At 41.5% G+C, this 17,182-nt stretch overlaps 1 protein-coding gene across 2 annotated transcripts in view; it reads right to left on the bottom strand.

The window, feature by feature from the left end:
- Positions 1 to 17,182, bottom strand: part of KCNAB1 (potassium voltage-gated channel subfamily A regulatory beta subunit 1) — a 292,960-nt gene that overhangs the window by 195,066 nt on the left and 80,712 nt on the right. The window contains exon 1 of one of the 2 annotated variants that reach the window (XM_036444322.2): positions 3,252 to 4,318. The exons of the other annotated variant lie outside the window; for it this stretch is intronic. Coding sequence (XP_036300215.1) covers positions 3,252 to 3,469 — 218 coding nt within the window. The 5' untranslated portion in view covers positions 3,470 to 4,318. Of the gene's footprint in view, positions 1 to 3,251; positions 4,319 to 17,182 lie in introns of those variants that run through there. 2 annotated transcript variants of the gene reach the window in all.

The raw sequence follows: 17,182 nt of genomic DNA, 5'->3' as shown, positions 1-17,182 counted from the left end.
ACTAAAGCAGAGATGATAGCCTCAAAACGGTTAAACTAAGTTTGCCCAGGCATGACTATCACCCTCCAAAACACATCCATCATGGGAATGTCTTACAATAGATTATTATTGTTTGTTTGTTTTCCCAACCTGAATGTAAGCCCCAAACCTTGCCTGGTTTTTATACCTTTGTGCATCCAGTTCCAATAAGGTTCCTGGTGCAGAATAGGTGTGATTAAGTATTTGTTGACTAAATGAAAATCTCTTTACTCTATAACACTGCTTTTGGACAATTTTTGAGTGGTAGACACTTTTCAAATTCTGATGAAAGCTAAGAACCCTCTCCTAAAAAAAATACACAAAAAGATTATAATTTTTACCTTCTAGGGTTTGTGGATCCAGATGAAGCTATGCCTAATGCAATAATTTTTGAGGATAAAAAATATTATTACTGTTATTTAATCCTCACCCAAGGATATGTTTAGAGAGAGAGAGAGAAAGAGATGGAGAAACATTGATCACTTTCCTTTGTATGTGCCCTGAAAGAGAATCAATCGAACTTGCATCCTGGGTATGTGACCTGATCAGGAATCAAACCTTAGACCTTTTTGGTGTACGGGATGACACTCCAACCAATTGAGCCAACTGGCCAGGGCAAGGATAAAAGTATTATTATAAACACAATTAGACACTGAATTTCCATTCTAGTTCCTTCAGACATTTTTCTGATCACTTATGTAAGCTAATTCCCTCCCCAACTCTATGGCATTGTACTTTATGTTCTGCTATTTGTTATCATCAATCAATAGTCCACACATGGATATTATATTTTAGTGACATCAATGTCAAAGTAAAAAAGTTAACTGTGCTAATAAAATGATTCCTTTAGTGGTTTTTAAAGTGTACAGTTAGCCTCTTTCTCCTCGCACATCTGTCTCTCCAACACTAAAAAACTTCAGTGTACATTTGGTATAATCTCATGATTCTTTCCCTAAGGTCACTCTGAGTAGAATTTGAAAAAGGAGAGGGGTTAAATCATACCCACACACAAAACCACCTGCCAGTCACAGATAGGAAGGCTCAGAATTAGAGGGGGAGGGGAGACCAGGTATCTTATCCAGTCACCATAAACAACAAATAGCATATTGAATTCAGAGTATCCTGAAGACCACAGGTGGCTACTTTTTTGCCAGAAAAGAGCAGGTTTTAGTTACCAGTAATGAGAGATGCCCACGTGAATCTTACTTGCACACCTTTTGGTAAAGAGAGGCAATTATCATCCCATCTGAGCTGAGCAACTATTACCAGAAAACCCTTAATAGAAATCTCCTGCGTCTGAAAGCCAGCATAAGACCAATCTCTTCCAATACAGTGATCCCCAAGCAACTAGGAAATTGTGCCGCCAGAAAGGAAGGGTTTTTATTTCTTCGGGTTTCCAAAAAGGAAGCTCACAGTGCTGCTGACATGCTGGAGACCACAATTCAAATCACCTCTCTGATCTGCCTTAACCCTGAGTGTCCCATCCTAGGGGCCCTGCAGAGGAAAGCAGCAAGCAGCCCATCTTCACCTCAGCCGCTGAGTCGGGTGCAGAGCAGCACTGTGTCCATGGGGCAGGGGTTGGGTGTGTGCCACAGAAGCAGCAATAGAAAGTGCCAGTGCAGCCAAAACCAGTTAGGCTCAGTGGTAGAGCATCGGTCTATGGACTGAAAGGTCCCAGATTCGATTCCGGTAAAGGGCATGTACATTGGTTGAGGGCACATCCCTGGTAGAGGGTGTTCAAGAGGCAGCTGGTCGATGTTTCTCTCTCATCAATGTTTCTGGCTCTCTCTCTCTCTCCTTTCCTCTCTGTAAAAAATCAATAAAATATATATATTAAAAAAAAAAAAAAGTGCCAGTGCACTCAAGACTGCAGTCTCAGTTAGCAGACCAGCACCGTGGGCTCCGCTCTCCATCATGGAATATCAGGAAACCAGAGACACCCTGCTGACACATAAGGAGCGGCCTGGAGTCAGGCTGCTTGCCTTATGCTGAGGTCATAGGGATGGTGTATAATGCCCTGACCCCTAACCTCACTCACAGCTTGCTTCCTTAATGCCTCAGAAATATATCAAAACAACATGCCTGAAGTTTGTTGTTTTTTGGTTTTTTGTGCAATAAGAAGCTTTCCTATAACTTTGCAAAGAAACTTTTTTAAGGACAAGTTTTATAGAAATTGGTTTAAATGTTTATTTCAAAAATCCCTCCTGGGATACAATCATGGGTGTGCACTATTTTAATTGCATCACATTCCTTCTATCCTAGAACCTGGTTCCTAAGAAAGAGGCTGGACAGTTAAATGTAAATCATCGACAAAATCATATTTGCACGTTAGGGTGACCGAAGCCTTTGGAACATGCATTAATAGCTTTTCTCTTCAACATTTGCAAACATCCTTCGAGATTAGAAACACAGTAGTTTTAGAGCAGTACGTCAGGTAAGTTCAGTGCAAAGCAAAGGCAGGAGACATATAACTGAATAATGCCATTTTCTACTTCTCAAATTTAAGTCATTTCCTATTTAAGAGAGCATCAACTATCACCAAGGCGATTTTCAACTACTGAAAACTACGGAGGAAGAGTGACCTTAAATTTTTATGAGGAAACTAGTAGTATTACAACCGACTTTTTCCTCCATCCTTCACAACTGCATCTACATTTTATGTCAAGCAGCAGTTTAGATTGAAATGTCAGTGTTCCATCTCATTTGCAACAAAACTTCCTCAAAAGCTGGTGTAGCATTTGTTACCGGGATCCTTCAAGAGATAGACGAGTACTAGATGGGAAACTATTTTTAATCGTATAATCACAGAAACGACAGTCTGTACCCTAAACTAGGACAACCACATGCTGCTGAAAAAGCTACCCTGATCTCAACCACATGCTGCCCAAAGCTACCCAGTTCCCAGCAGTTGTGTCATTCTCTGCAGACTAGATTGCATACAGCTCCTAAGGTGTACCTAACACTTCAGGATATAGAAAATGGGCTGCATTAAAAATATATATATATATATATATATATATACATACATACACACACATACATATATCCTATGCACACACACCACAATTTGGGCTTCCTACCCTCGTAAGGAGCTATATCAGAGACACCTGAGAATGCTAAATTAGGTGACCCGCCAATAAGTCAGTCACACTTTGCAAACCTGAGGAACCGTCTCCACTGCACCTGTAAGGACCACGGCACACCCCCCGAATGAGGAACGCTCCCATCCATACCTATATTTCATGCCAGTCTGCTTGGCGGTGGACTCTTTGAGAGAAATGTGGTGCTGAGGGGTGAAGGTCCCCAGGCTGCGAGCGATGATAGCGACCGTGCGGAACTTGGCCCGGGCTGCGTTCACATTGGGGGCGTTGGAGCTCTGCTTGCTCAGAAGTCGGTCCTCACCATTCCGGCTCTTCAGATTGTGCTCTGTGCAGGCTATGGAGACTTGCATCGCTTCCCCGGGCGGCGCACGGTCCCTCTCAGAACCCCCGACCCCAGGCAGTCACGAGAGGTTGAGTAGCTGGGAGGGTTTCTGCACGTCTTTTAACCCCTCCTTGGCCCCCTTCCTGGGGATGCCAGCAAGGGGGTCCTGGCGGCAGACGGGGAGCGGGCGGGAGCGGCTGCAGTGCAGGACGGAGCCCGGAGCCCTCAGAAGTAAACAGCCAGCCCCGAAGTTGTCACAGCTGGAGCGCGGATCGAGCTCTCCGATCCTCCGGGGGAGGAATCTCCGCTGCTTTAAACAGCCAAAGCCATGCAGCCCTGAGGCTTCCGCAGCCGCCTGGAGCTGAGCGTGCCTGCTGCCTGCACGCAACCCGGCCGGAAGCCCGTCCGCCGTGTCCGTGTCCGAATGCGGGCTCGCTCGCCTCTGGGCGCTGGGTCAAATCCACGCAGGCATTCCGCAGCGTGCGCTGCCCGCGCCCTCTGGACCGCAGGCAGGATGCTCCAGCAGCGCGCTGAGCATCCCGAGCAGCGGCTAATCCTAATCCGATCCCCGGGGGCCAGCGGTCTCCATCCGCGCAGACGGTCTGCTTCCTCCCTGCCCCGCTCTGGGATGTCCTGGGGGGGAGGGGGAGACTCCTCAAGATCCCTCCCCACTCATGGTCAGGCAGAAGCTTGGGTGGCTGAGCCCACGGGAGCCCTGGTTTGCAGCGGTGCGGAGGAGCAGGCAGTTGGCTCCCTTAAAGAGCTCCTGCCTTTGTGTGCAGCGGGAAGGCGAGGATCACTTTCACAGGCTCCTCGTGCGGTAACAGAATCCCGAGGGCTGGTCCTAAAAGGGGGGAAGAGGGGATCTGCCCAGATTCAACCCAATTCCTGCTGCAGCACAACAGTTGGAACTGGGGGAAGGCAGTGTGTGTGTGTGTGTGTGTGGGGGGGGGGGGGGGGGGGGGGGTGAGCGCTTCCGCCAAGATCACGCCAGTGAATTAACAGGAGAATGCTCTGACCAGCTGGCCGGTTTGGGAAAACACAGCCGAAAATCCCTATTAGCCTTGCCAGCATTCATTTCCCCTTTGCATTATTTCTTAAGCAGGTAAGTTTGAAGTTTCCTGAAAAGCCACAGTGCAGACTTTTTGGAGTCAAGACATCGAACTCGCTGCAAAATCTATTCTGGCTCCCAGAGGGAGGAGGCAGCAAGCTGGCACCCATCCACACCCCCACACCCCAAAGGGGCCTGCACTGAGCAAGCAGCAGGTCCACATGACCACCCAGAAGGGCCCAGGCCTGGTGTCTGGAAGCATGTGCACTACCCCCTGGTCATCTGTGGCCAGCTGAACAAGCCTATCCCCAAATCAGGGGCCAGCAGCAGGATGTGAGGCAGGAGCATCGCCGGGGGCAGTGTCAGGTGCAGAGCAACTGCTCCATAAATGCAGTTGCATCAAACTAAGCACCAACGGGGGCCCATAACCGTTTATCTCTCCGTTCGAAGAGCATGGAAGCCGGGCTCCTTGTGTAACTGTATTTACAACAAAATTGTGGCTTCTGCAAAATCGGTTTTCTAAGTATGGCTCCCAACAGACACCGCTGTCAAGCAAAAAGGAACAGGGTTCAAATCAACAATATTTGTGAGCCCCATCTCTGCACTAGGCAGCAAAGAGAAATATGGAGACAAAATTGAAACACTGTTCTTCTCCCCAAGGTACTGGCAATCTGAGTGGAGAGGACAAAGCATCCCATCTTTTTTAAAAAAAATTAAATTCTTTATTGTTTGAAGTATTATATATGTCTCCCTTTTCCCCCTTGACCTCTCAGAGGGGCTCATTAATGAAGTCGGTTTTTGAATGAGTTGTGCAGACACTAAAACACCCTGGGGTTTAGCAGGGAAATGATTATAGGGAACTGGAGAAAGTCTCATTTCTAGATTTCCCACAGGTCTATTGAGAACCTATTAAGGATCTGACTTTGCTACTGAGGTGCAAAGATGGCTTACAGAGGCTGGACCTCAGGGAGTTCATGGATGTCAGGCAGTCCTGAGAGAGGGGCAGGACTTTGCCTGGGGCATGAATTTGATTAGCAGGGGAGAAGGAAGGCTGTCTCCCAGGGGTGGCAGCTGTAGGGAGAACACAACTCTGGCAGTGTCTGTATGATAAAAAACAGCAAGCCTGACCAGGTCTTCCCAGCCAAATGAAATTGTAAGAATTGAATTTTCAAGTGGAACCTGTGCCTGCTTTGAATTCTATTCCAGGTATGAATTTTAACATTTTATAACCTGCAGATAAGGTTTAAATCTCATTGTGAAATCTCATTTTTTACACTCCAAGCCCTTTTCAATCTTACTTTGAAAAAAATTTAAACAACTGCCCCATGTCCAGTGGCTGGGAAGTAACTTTAGGATGGGGTGAGGGCTGTAGCAAGGGACAAATGAACCCAGGAGGCCTGGTTTTTACCCTCAACTCTAAGGAAGGACTTCTTCAAGCAGTATGATTGTTCCCTAGAATAAGTAACCGTGGGCAAAGAGGAAGCAGGTCACTAGATCCTTTCTTTTTCCACACTGAGCTGGCTCATCGGAAATGATCAGTGTGAATCAGGAAAAGAGTCACAGTGAGAAGAGGAAGAAGTAGGAGGAATCAGAAGGAGCTGCTCATAAAAAAGGAAAAAATAAAGCAGCCTGGGAGGCAAGTTGGGCAAATGATCATCACAGGACCAGAGGGGTCAGGAGCCAGTGGCTGGGGGACAGGAGGTGCTATCAGTTCTACAGGGAGGAGGGGAATGTCGAGGGTTCAGAAGATCTGACACTGTTCACCCAACTGCCTTTCAGACTTGCCAGGAATTAGCAGAGCAAGGGCTGGACACATAACCAAAAGCAGAACAGGGAGCAGGTTATCAGAATAAAAACATGCATGGCAGAGCCCCACCGAGTCATCTCTCTATCTCCCACAGGACTTAGCAGAGTGCCTCGTGCACAGCAGGCCCTCACTCAATAAATAATTGAAGATAAGGGGGGAAAAGGAAGGAGGGAAGAGTGTAGGAATATGCCAAATTCTGGGATAAATGTGATTCCTTAAAAGAAAAGAAAAACCCACCCTTTCTAGTTTCACACAACCTGAACACTTAAAAGGAGTAACTGTCCCACATTCATGTTTTTGTCTCTTGTGTACAGACAAGTGTCCCAGCCTCTAGTATGTGTCTCAAAGAGAGTCCAGTAATGGAGGCCCAAGGAATGCTCGCAGCACAAGCCCCTTTCTTTCTGCCCACAGTGCACCTTTTCAGATCTGACTCCACATGGGCTTCCTGACAGCCAGCCAGCGGCGCGGTGACTTACCCCAGCTCTGCTCACCCTTCCAACATTAATGGAGCAGTAGGTCTCAGGAGCCCAGAAATTAGATATTAGTTGACTGTGAGAATGCTCATCCCTAATGGGTTTGTGCTAGCAGGCCACATGCTAATTAAGCTAGGGAAATTGGATTTGGAATATGTATGCTTTCACAGTCACACAATAGGATTTGGAGGAGTTCTCACTATTATTATTTCAGGTTCAAATAAGCCCCACAAATGATGATTTGTGTATATATATATATATATATATATATATATATATATGTATATATACATAGGTATAGACATGAACATAGACACAGACATAGATACATAGACAGAAACAGACATATAGCTATGGGTCTTCCCCAATTCCTATGTTGAAGTCCTCACTCCCAATAATAAGGATCTCAGAATGTGACTGTATTGGAGATTAGATCTTTAAAAAGGCAATTTTGGGTAAAATGAGGTCATCAGGGTGAGCCCTAATTCTACATCACTGGCATCTATATAAGAAGAGTGGATTAGAACAAAGACATGTACAGAGGGAGAAAAACGCTGTGGAGAGAGGCCTGCAACAGCAGCCAAAGGCCTGGGTTCCCAACCCAGCGATGTCACTTTCTCTGTGACCTCGGGTGTCATAGTTCTCTCTACCCCTTCTCTCTCACTTGAAATATGAGGGCGATACATTTTTATTTCCAAGACCCTCTATTGTTCTACAGATCCCATGAAGTGCTTTTTCAGAGAGATGTGGAGTACAGGATTACATACTAGTAAAGCCTTATTACCACTAACTCTGCAATTTCATCATGGTCTGAGCTGGTCTCTATTTATACCTGATATTTGAAATTCTTTGGAAATAATGTCAAAGGGTCCTCATCGAGTCATGGTGACAGAGCTGGTAAGGAACAGACCACAGCCTACTTAATGTGTACCAGTCTTCTCCTTCTCATCATGGAGTCTTCATGGTAACCTGGAAGGGCGCTGGGGTGTGGGTTCAGTTGGTGCTGATGTGAATCCCAGCTCTGCTCTCCCCTTCCTTCCCATGAGCCACTGACCAGTATTTATTCTCAACCTCCCTGCACCTCAGCATCCTCTGAGGAAAAATGGTGCAAGAACATACCTGGCTGCTGCCTGTGGATTCCTCTAAGAGTTTTATGGTTTCTCATCTTACGTTTAAGTCCTGTAGCCATTTTGAGTTTATTTTTGTGTATGGTGCAAGTCGGTGGTCTAGTTTCATATTTTTGCATGTATGTGTCCAATTTTCCCAACACCATTTGTTGAAGAGACTGTCTGACTCCATTGAATGTTCTTGCCTCCTTTGTCAAATACTAACTGAGCATAGTGGTTTGGGTTGATTTCTGGGTTCTCTATTCTATTCCATTGGTCTATATGTCTGTTCTTGTGCCAGTACCAGTCTGTTTTGAGAACAGTGACTTTATAATACAGCTTGATATCTGGTATTGAAATCCCTCCTACTTTGTTCTTCTTTCTCAGGATTGCTGCAGCTATTCAGGGTCTTTTTTCATTCCAGATGAATTTTTGGAGAGTTTGTTCTAGGTCTGTGAAATATGCTGTTTAATGGGGAATGCATTGAATCTATAGATTTCTTTAGGTAGTATGGACACATTTAATGATGTTGATTCTACCAATCCATGAACATTGTATGTTCTTCCATCTGTTTATGTCTTCCTCTATCTCTTTTCTCAGGGTCCTGTAGTTTTCTGAGTACAGGTCTTTTACCTCCTTAGTTAAGTTTATTCCTAGGTATCTTAATTTTGTGTGTACTCAATGGTAAATGGAATTGTTTCTTTAATCTGTCTTTCTGCAAGTTCACTAGAGGAATCCACAGGCAAAAAAAAAAACAAAAACAAAAAAAAACACTCACTCATATGCCAAAGCAATATCTTCACCAATACAGCTCCTTCAATTTCTTATGAAAACTAAGAAAATAAATAAATGGGACTACATCAAAATTAAAAGCTTCTGCACAAAAGAAACCATCAACAAAACAACAAGAAAGACCATTGAATGGGAGAACATATTTGCCAATGTTATCTCAGATAAGGGTTTAATCTCCAACATTTACAGGGAACTCACACAATTTAACAAAAGGAAGATAAGCAATCCAATTAAAAAATGAACAATGGACCTAAATAGATACTTTTTTAAAGAGGAAATAAGGAAGGCCAAGAGACATATAAAAACATGGTCAAAGTCACTAATCATCGGAGAGATGCAAATCAAAATGACAGTGAGGTACAATCTCACACCTTTCAGAATGGCTATCATTAACAAATCAATGAACAACAAGTGCTGGCAACGATGTGGAGAAAAGTAAACCCTAGTGCACTGCTGGTGGGAATGCAGTCTAGTGAAGCCATTGTAGATAATGGTATGGAGTTTCCTCAAAAAACTAAAAATGGGACTCCCATTTGACCCAGTGATCCCACTTCTAGAAATATATCCCAAGAAACTAGAAACACCAGTCAGAAACGATATATGCACCCCTATGTTCAGAGCAGCACATTTTACAATAGCTTAGATTTGGAAACAGCCTAAGTGCCCATCAGCAGATGAGTGGATTAAAAAACTGTGGTACATCTACACAATGGAACACTACACTGCTATAAAAAGGAAGAAACTCCTACCATTTGCATCAGTATGGATGGTCCTGGAGAGCATTATGCTAAGCAAAATAAGCCAGCCAGAGAAAGATAAATATCACATGATCTCACTTATTTGTGGAATATAATGAACAACATAAACTGATGAACAAAAATAGATCCAAAGACTGGGAAGCATCCATTAGACCTTCAAACCTCAGAGGAAAGGTAGGGGAGGGTGGAGGTATGGGAATATGAGGGAGAGATCAACCAAATGACTTGTATGCATGCATATAAGCATAACCAATGAACACAAACACTAGGGGGTTGAGGGCATGAACAAGGGAGGACACAATAAGGGGGATAAAGACACATATGTAATACCTTAATAAAGATAATTTAAAATTTTTTAAAAAGAACATACCTCTCTGGATAATAGTGGGAATTGCATGAAAATAGTGCTTGGCTCATAGAAGGCACTTAATAATTGTTAAGTATCCAACTCAATTTATTAAATGTGGGGCTAATGAGAACTCTTTAATCTCTCAAACAAACACACCAGGAGACTTCAGCAATTACTAATAACAGTAACCCTTACACAGCACTGCCTACAGCCTAGGAACGCTTTAGAACACTTCAAATGGATTAGCTCATTTACTCTTTATAAAACCCCATGAGGAGGTGCTATGTTATCAACACCATTCTATAGTTTATAAAACATGGAACACAGAGAAGTAAATAAGTTGCCCAAGGTGGCACAGCCAGGAAGCTGCAAATCTGGGATTTCCCTGGGGGTAGCCTGCCTTCTTAACACTGCACATGTTGCTTCTCACTGCAAGAATTTCCTTGTGAGAAGGCCTTTAAATAGTGTCATTTCATTAATATCATTTAAGAAAAATCATATTCTTATTATGAATGAGGGGGAAAAATTCAATATTAAACGTCTAAAATTTTCAGAACAATTAAATCATTCATTTTTTGTAGCTTTGGTAGATTATATGCCTTTTATCAACCTTTTAAATACTTCATAATATTGTACTTTATTCCCATTACTCAAGAAAAAAATGTTTCCCTATTACCTGGAAAATTTTTGATTGATTCAGTTTCTTATAAGTAAGGTCAAATGCTTTGGTGAGTCTACTTAGAATTTATGGTTTATTTCTATTGGAAGCCACAGCCAGCCAGGGCCAGGAAACATTCAATTATGCAGCCAGGAAAAATTGGATTCATTCAACACAGAAAAGATCTGCTAATATCCAAAGAATTTTAAACATGCAAGTGTACAGATGGCAAGCCAGTTTATGTGCCTATTATTTGCTATTAGAAGAGGAATTATGAGGGTGGGAGCTTGCTATTTATCAGAAATTCTTAACATGTGGGTTTGGAGAACAATTGATTATACTCTGACAAATTGAATCAGTCATGGAAATTAGCATGGGCTTAGATTTGCATGAATATAGGTTTGGGATAACAGAGAAAGTAAAATTGAGAGGCCAAATTGGAAATACCCAAGGCTCCACTGAATGTAAGAGACTTACAGATGTCTACTCTTCTGCCTCCCTGGAAGAAAAGTGTCACCAGAGAATCATTACCTGGATACTCTGAGATCAAGCCAATACAAGGATTTTCACAGTATCAGCCACATGTTCAAAAACCAAAACATAATTAAAAGATAGTTAAACTTTTCAACTAACATTGGAAATATATCCACAGCCACTGATAAACACGTCCTTAATTCAAATTTCTGACAAATCAGATGTATCAGCCAGATCTCCAATATTTGTGCATCATTTTATAGACTCAAGGAAAAGTTTCATAGTGCTATAGTGTGGAAAGTAGGAAATTCACAATTCATTATTTTGTTCAGGCCTCTTCATGGTTGGTAATTTCCCATAAACTTGTCAAGAATCTGGTTATAAAACTGGGAGAAAACAGGGACATGTGAGCTGTGTATTTTTTATAAATGTTATTAGTTCTTCCTAAATTACTAGCAATTAATATAGTAATTTCTGCTGTTGCTTCTAATGGAAAAAGCTGGTCAGAAACATTTGCCATGTCTTCGGACAAAAGATTTTTCTAAATAGCTAATATCACAGAGAATTTGTCTTCCAAGATTATTAGAAATATATTTCATCCAATTTAATATTCCATAAGCCATAAGATATATCAATATTTTATATACCACCAAAATAAAAAATTGTGGCCAAGTAATTATGACACAGTTTTCTACCTTAAACTTTTTATTTAAAAATTATTGGTAGACTTAGGTAGACTTTTCAGTCCAAATTTTCACTCTTGTACACATTTAAAGAGGAAAATATAAGGGGAATAAATTGGTTAAAGTATTCCCCAAATGTGTTCTCATTTAGAAGTTGAAGTTTCTGGATGTTTTACTAAGAGTCATCAATGTCCACACCATCATTCTTTGTGTTGATAATGCAGCTTTGAAAAAAGAAAAACCTCTACTGATGTCTCTGGGATGTTTTCCAAGCTGCTGACACCCCTTCTCAAAGTTGTGGTGCATGAGCCAGCAGCAACGAGGAATTATGTCCCAATTTCAGGAAAGGAAAAATATTTGCTTCAAGGAATTGATGAACTATGATGATTTTTAAGATAGTATATTATAAGCTCTTATTTCATGCCAACTAAAATATTGTGGAAGGAGGGAAGGAAAAAAGGGAGGGAAGAAAAGAAGGAAAGAAATATTTTTGAGCACCCACTGTGTACTGGGCATTGTGTCAAAGTCTTCTACAACATTCTATCATTACTGAGGAAAAAGAGGCAGAAAAATATCTTTGTTAAACATCTAAATTAATTGGGATCTCAATTAAGTAATCTATAGGTGGAGCTTCATAAGCTTTCATCTTCACCCTTGAAAAACTGAGAAATTAATCAGACTCTAGAATTGCTTTCCACACAAAGTCACCCTTGCCTGATCAGGTTGAGAAAAATAAAGCAACTAAAGATCTTTCCAAAACTACATTAATGGATTAATATTTACTTATTTGAGTTCAAATTTATTGGTCATCTTAGGATGAGAGAAGCTGTATTACACATGTCACTTTACCTCTAACTAATTTTTCTAAATACTATCTAATACATTTTTCTAAAAGATGTATTCTCTCTTTATTGCATCCATTTTCAAAGGAAAGGTGTTATAAAAAGAACATATCTAAGATCCTATGAGATTTCTTCTACTCAATTCCTTTCCTTTGGCACATCACAGGATGTTAATGTAGGAGACCCCTAGGCTTTCATCTCCTTTAAAGCAAAACTCATTTGGGAGATAGAAGGATCAAGCTCCCACCTCTGCCCTGTTAAGAACTGTATTGTCTAAAGTTTGTTTTATAATGCACATGTATTACTCTCAGAAATAAAATAAAATACTTTTAAAGTTATTTTTTCTATTATAAATTTAACACAGATTTATCTAAGAAGAAACAATACATAAAAGCAAGACCAAAAAATAAAAAATGTCAAGTACTCACTGATCCAGACTTTCAATGTTTAACATTGTTGTCAATATCTTCTTGGTTTTTGTATTTTTTCATTTTCTGTGCATAATTTAGTGGTTGTTGTTGATATTGCTGCTATTGTCTTATGCAATTGAATACTTTTCAAGGCATGAATCAGTTGCCACATACTATCATTTTGCATTTGCTCATTTGTCTTTTTATTTTTGTATATTATATATCCTTAACTCAGTTATTTGTTTTCACCACTCATTGATCACCACACCAATCTGCATTTTTCATTGTTGAGTTGACAAGTTCTATACCCTAATGAGGCAAAGAGATAGGAAACTCAGCCCCTTCTCAAGGCTTTTTCTTACTGGTTGGGAACAGTGCAGATCTTCCCTGATAACTAGTTGCCTACTCTAAATGTCAGGATGAGTGATATAGCTGATTAACATTATGGAGAAAGAGGGAGAGCTCACTGGGGGATGGGGCAGGTGGAGAAATTATGGTGGCATCAGAAAAGATCTAAGCATTAGGGACAGAGAAGAGCCCAAGCAAGGAAAGAGAACAGAGGAAGGAAGAGACACCAGCAAAGGAAGTAACTTTAGCACAGGCAGGGAGGTTGAGAGGCCTATTGGGAAATAATGAGCAAAACACTTTAGATGGAACTTATTTGAAGAAGAGTGTAGCTAACAAATGATGCAAAACAAATGTTCATAAATCAACTGGAATTTATTGTGTGCAGCCTGGAATAAAAGTCTAGGTAAAGACTCCCCTCCTGGACAGTTGGGGAAGGGGGTTGAAGTAAGAAAGTTCACCAAGGATTCTGGTCTGGAGTGAGGAATGCAAGCAATATTTTTGGAAGATCCATTTGGAAGCCAATAGGATGGCCTGGAGGTGAAAGAGATTCAATGCAGGAAGAACAGTTAGAGACTGCTAGAATCAGCTGGCCATTAGGTAAAACCTGTTGATGTGGAAGGCTCCCCGTGATCTGAGGGTCTAATGCTGTCACTTTTGACCTCAGACCTACCAGGTTTATTTTCCAGGAAGAACCTTCTATGTCCCCCAATAGCCAATTCTGGGTTTAAAGGGCCTCACTTTATCAGATTATAATGTCTGCTTGCCTCTATCAGAGGATGACTCAGGTCTTCTTAAGGGGGTTTGAGCAGACAGGCAAGGTGCACAAAGATTATGACTAGGGAGCGTTCTTCTTGTCACTGATCTCCCTTGGAGTTCACTTATGTGTATCACATGAATGATGACTACATGGTGGTCAAGTTCTTTCTCTTGGGGATTTGAAAGAGACTAGACTTTCAAATTTTTCTTTTTAGGTAAGGATGTTGTAGACATTTTCAACAATACCCCTAGATGCAAGAGGCCCTCCCAGGATTTGCTGCTGCAGTGAGCTCACTGAGTCTCTAGGTCCCAAGAGCTTACTTTGGCTTATACCCTGGCTGTTTCTAGGTTCATTTACAGATCAATTCGCCCATTTATAACTCATTAAGTGACATTTTAAATGGAGGTTTCATTAAACAAAAGCCAGTTGGAAGCACAGTCATCCCATTTCCCTGCTAGTCATAATGCATTTTCTGTACAAACCGCTGTTATGTTCCACATGGGGGGCAGAACGTGTAGCTAACATCATTATTTAGGCTCAGTGCTCACTTACTCAACAGCAGTGCACAGTATTTGTAGGAATATGGCTGTTGATTATAAAAACTTTCATATGGAGGAAGAGGAGAGAGAATTTTTGGACACCTAACATTTTTGGCTTGGGGCTTTACCTTTTAATTGATTAGAAATGAGTTATTTAATATTACATGTAGGTAGATGAGAAAATATGTTCTTTCCAATAAATGATTGCTTGCTTTTAATTTCCCCATAATCATTCTTAATTGTTAACTGTCTTCTGAAATCCAAAAGGCAGTCATGTGGAGGACATTTGGGAGTGTTGCTGCAGAGGACAGGAACAGGACCAAGGGGAGCTGGCAGCAGGACCTGCTGGTAATGGGGGCCATTCTGCACACTGCTGGAGAGCTGGTAAGCTTGTTGCTGCTGGAATCCTCAAATTGTGGCCCCAGGACCAGATGCAGTACATGATAGAGAAAGAGAGGACTTACTTGTCTGGATGGTAGTTGTGTTTGATGGACTCTTTCAGGTGTTAAGAAACTAAGTGGATTTTTTCTTTTGCATCTTCAACATCTCTTCTCCCTTCTAATAAGAGCATCCTATGTTTCAAGTGGGGCAGACCCCTCCTCTCAAGCTCATGGTGTGGGTCACAGTGATTGACCCATAATGGTCATATGATTCAATTCAATTCAATAACACTAAATCCTGGGACTTTCATTAGAAAAGAGAAAGGTTTTTTTGTTTTTTGTTGTTGTTTTTTTAAATTATGAGCTAGGTAAGCATAGGAAAGGGCCTGCTTGAGAGTGAACTGGAAGGTCATTAGGAGACCATATTCTCTAGTGTTCTCTTCTTCTCCTGGCCTCCCTCAGCAGGTGGTGTCTGCTCTTTCCTACTCTGGTGTTTTATTCTCTGTGTCACTGTGACTTAGCTATTTGGTCTCTGCTTCCATGGCTTCTTGGACTATAGATTGCCTAATTGTAAACTTCCTATTTAAATCCCCAAGAGAAAGAACCTGACCACACCATTCAGTCACCATTCATGTGATACACACAAGTGAACTCTGGATCTCATGCTGGCCACCCTAGGAGGCTATCTTTATGTCAGGCACTATTATGGACTGAATATTTTTGTCTCCCCCAAATTCATATGTTGAAGCATTAACTGCCAATGTGGTGGTATTTGGAGGCAGGGCCTTTGGGAGGGAATTAGGTTTAGATGAGGTCCTGAGAGTGGGGCCCCCATGATGGTATTAGTGTCCTTACAAGAAGAGAAAGAGACTAGACTCTCAAATTTTTCTTTTTAGTTAAGGATGCCGTAGACATAGAAGCTGTCCTCAGAATGTGGCCCTGGGCATGGACCAGATCTCTTCCCAAACAATTCCCAAGGTCATTTCCAAGTTTAAGTTTCTACAAATCCCTTTTTCCTTTTTAATTATCTTTTCGTTTTTTGTTTAGATTTTTATTAGTATTGCGATGTTTCCCACAAATATTAATAAAGGAAGTTGCCAAGGAGACAATTTCGTTCATTTTTCTCCTCTCACCCATTACTCAACACCTGTCCCACTAAGGACTTGGTCACCAGTTTTTCACAAGGGGAAGGAGATTTAAAAAAAAAAAAAAAAACCAAATCTGGGATACCTGAGACTTGTCTGATATGATACGGTAGTTTAGTAAGGCCATGCAGGAAAAGGATGGTATACTCATGAGCCATGTGAGGAGAGTGATATGAGACCACTGACAAGGGACTGTCCCTGAGGCCACAGAGCCTCAGGCCTAGTAATAGCTGGATATATTACCAGCCCTAAGCCTGAAGGACAATTTGAAGGTAGATGGGGGCTGAGTGGTGAGGACCACCTGAAAGAAACTGTGACCCTGAATGGAGGGATAGGGCCAGCCCACAGGGAAAGAGTTCAAGAAATAAATATCCCAATTACTCTTCTATCCTTAACCCAACTAGAAGCCAAAAGTCTCAGGAGCATACAGCAGCCACATGGGGTACAAAGCAGAGTAGAAAAGGGTAGGGCATGGGTCTGGACAGATAAATGAAAATTATTCAATATACATTGGGAGGGGAGTACTTAAGCTACATTTTCCTTCAAATAGGCAAGAATAGCTCAGTACAACACGGCCGATTGATAAACATTTGCTGTAACAGGCTGATCCAGTGATGCTTTTGAGACATTGAAAACAGAAGATGACACCCAGACAGACAGTAAGCATCCACTCATATTGGTGGAGCTAGTTTGCCCTGCCTGAGGATATCATAAAATGAGAAGCTGCTGCCTTTATGAAATGCACAGTGACCTTTAGAGATGATCTGAAGTGATCCGTTTAAAGCAGCACTAGCTGTAAATGCTGGGCCACATCCTTCAGGCATTTCCAAAGAGATAATTGAATCAAATACTTTCAGTCTTTTAGTTAAATGCCTAATTTTAATCAAACTGTGAAGAAATATTATGTTTGAAATTCAGGAAGTGAAAAATATTTGGGGAGCACTGCTTTGCATTTAAAATTAAAAGAGGAAGATAATTTGGTACTGGAAACATAATGTTTTTAATTGTTTAGTTTAAAATTAATCCAATAAAGCCTAAGACAAAAAAAAATTATTCAAATTATTTAAACTCAGCAGTCCATCAAAGGCTTTTTTTCCCCCTGCCTTTTTCTAGGGAGAAGCTAATATTGCAGAGAAATCATTGTTCCTCCATTTATTAAATAAATATTT

This window comes from Pipistrellus kuhlii, unplaced genomic scaffold (genome assembly GCF_014108245.1).
Source record: "Pipistrellus kuhlii isolate mPipKuh1 unplaced genomic scaffold, mPipKuh1.p scaffold_m20_p_2, whole genome shotgun sequence".
In the NCBI taxonomy this organism is placed as follows: Eukaryota; Metazoa; Chordata; class Mammalia; order Chiroptera; family Vespertilionidae; genus Pipistrellus; species Pipistrellus kuhlii.
This window is presented reverse-complemented; position numbering and strand designations above follow the sequence as displayed.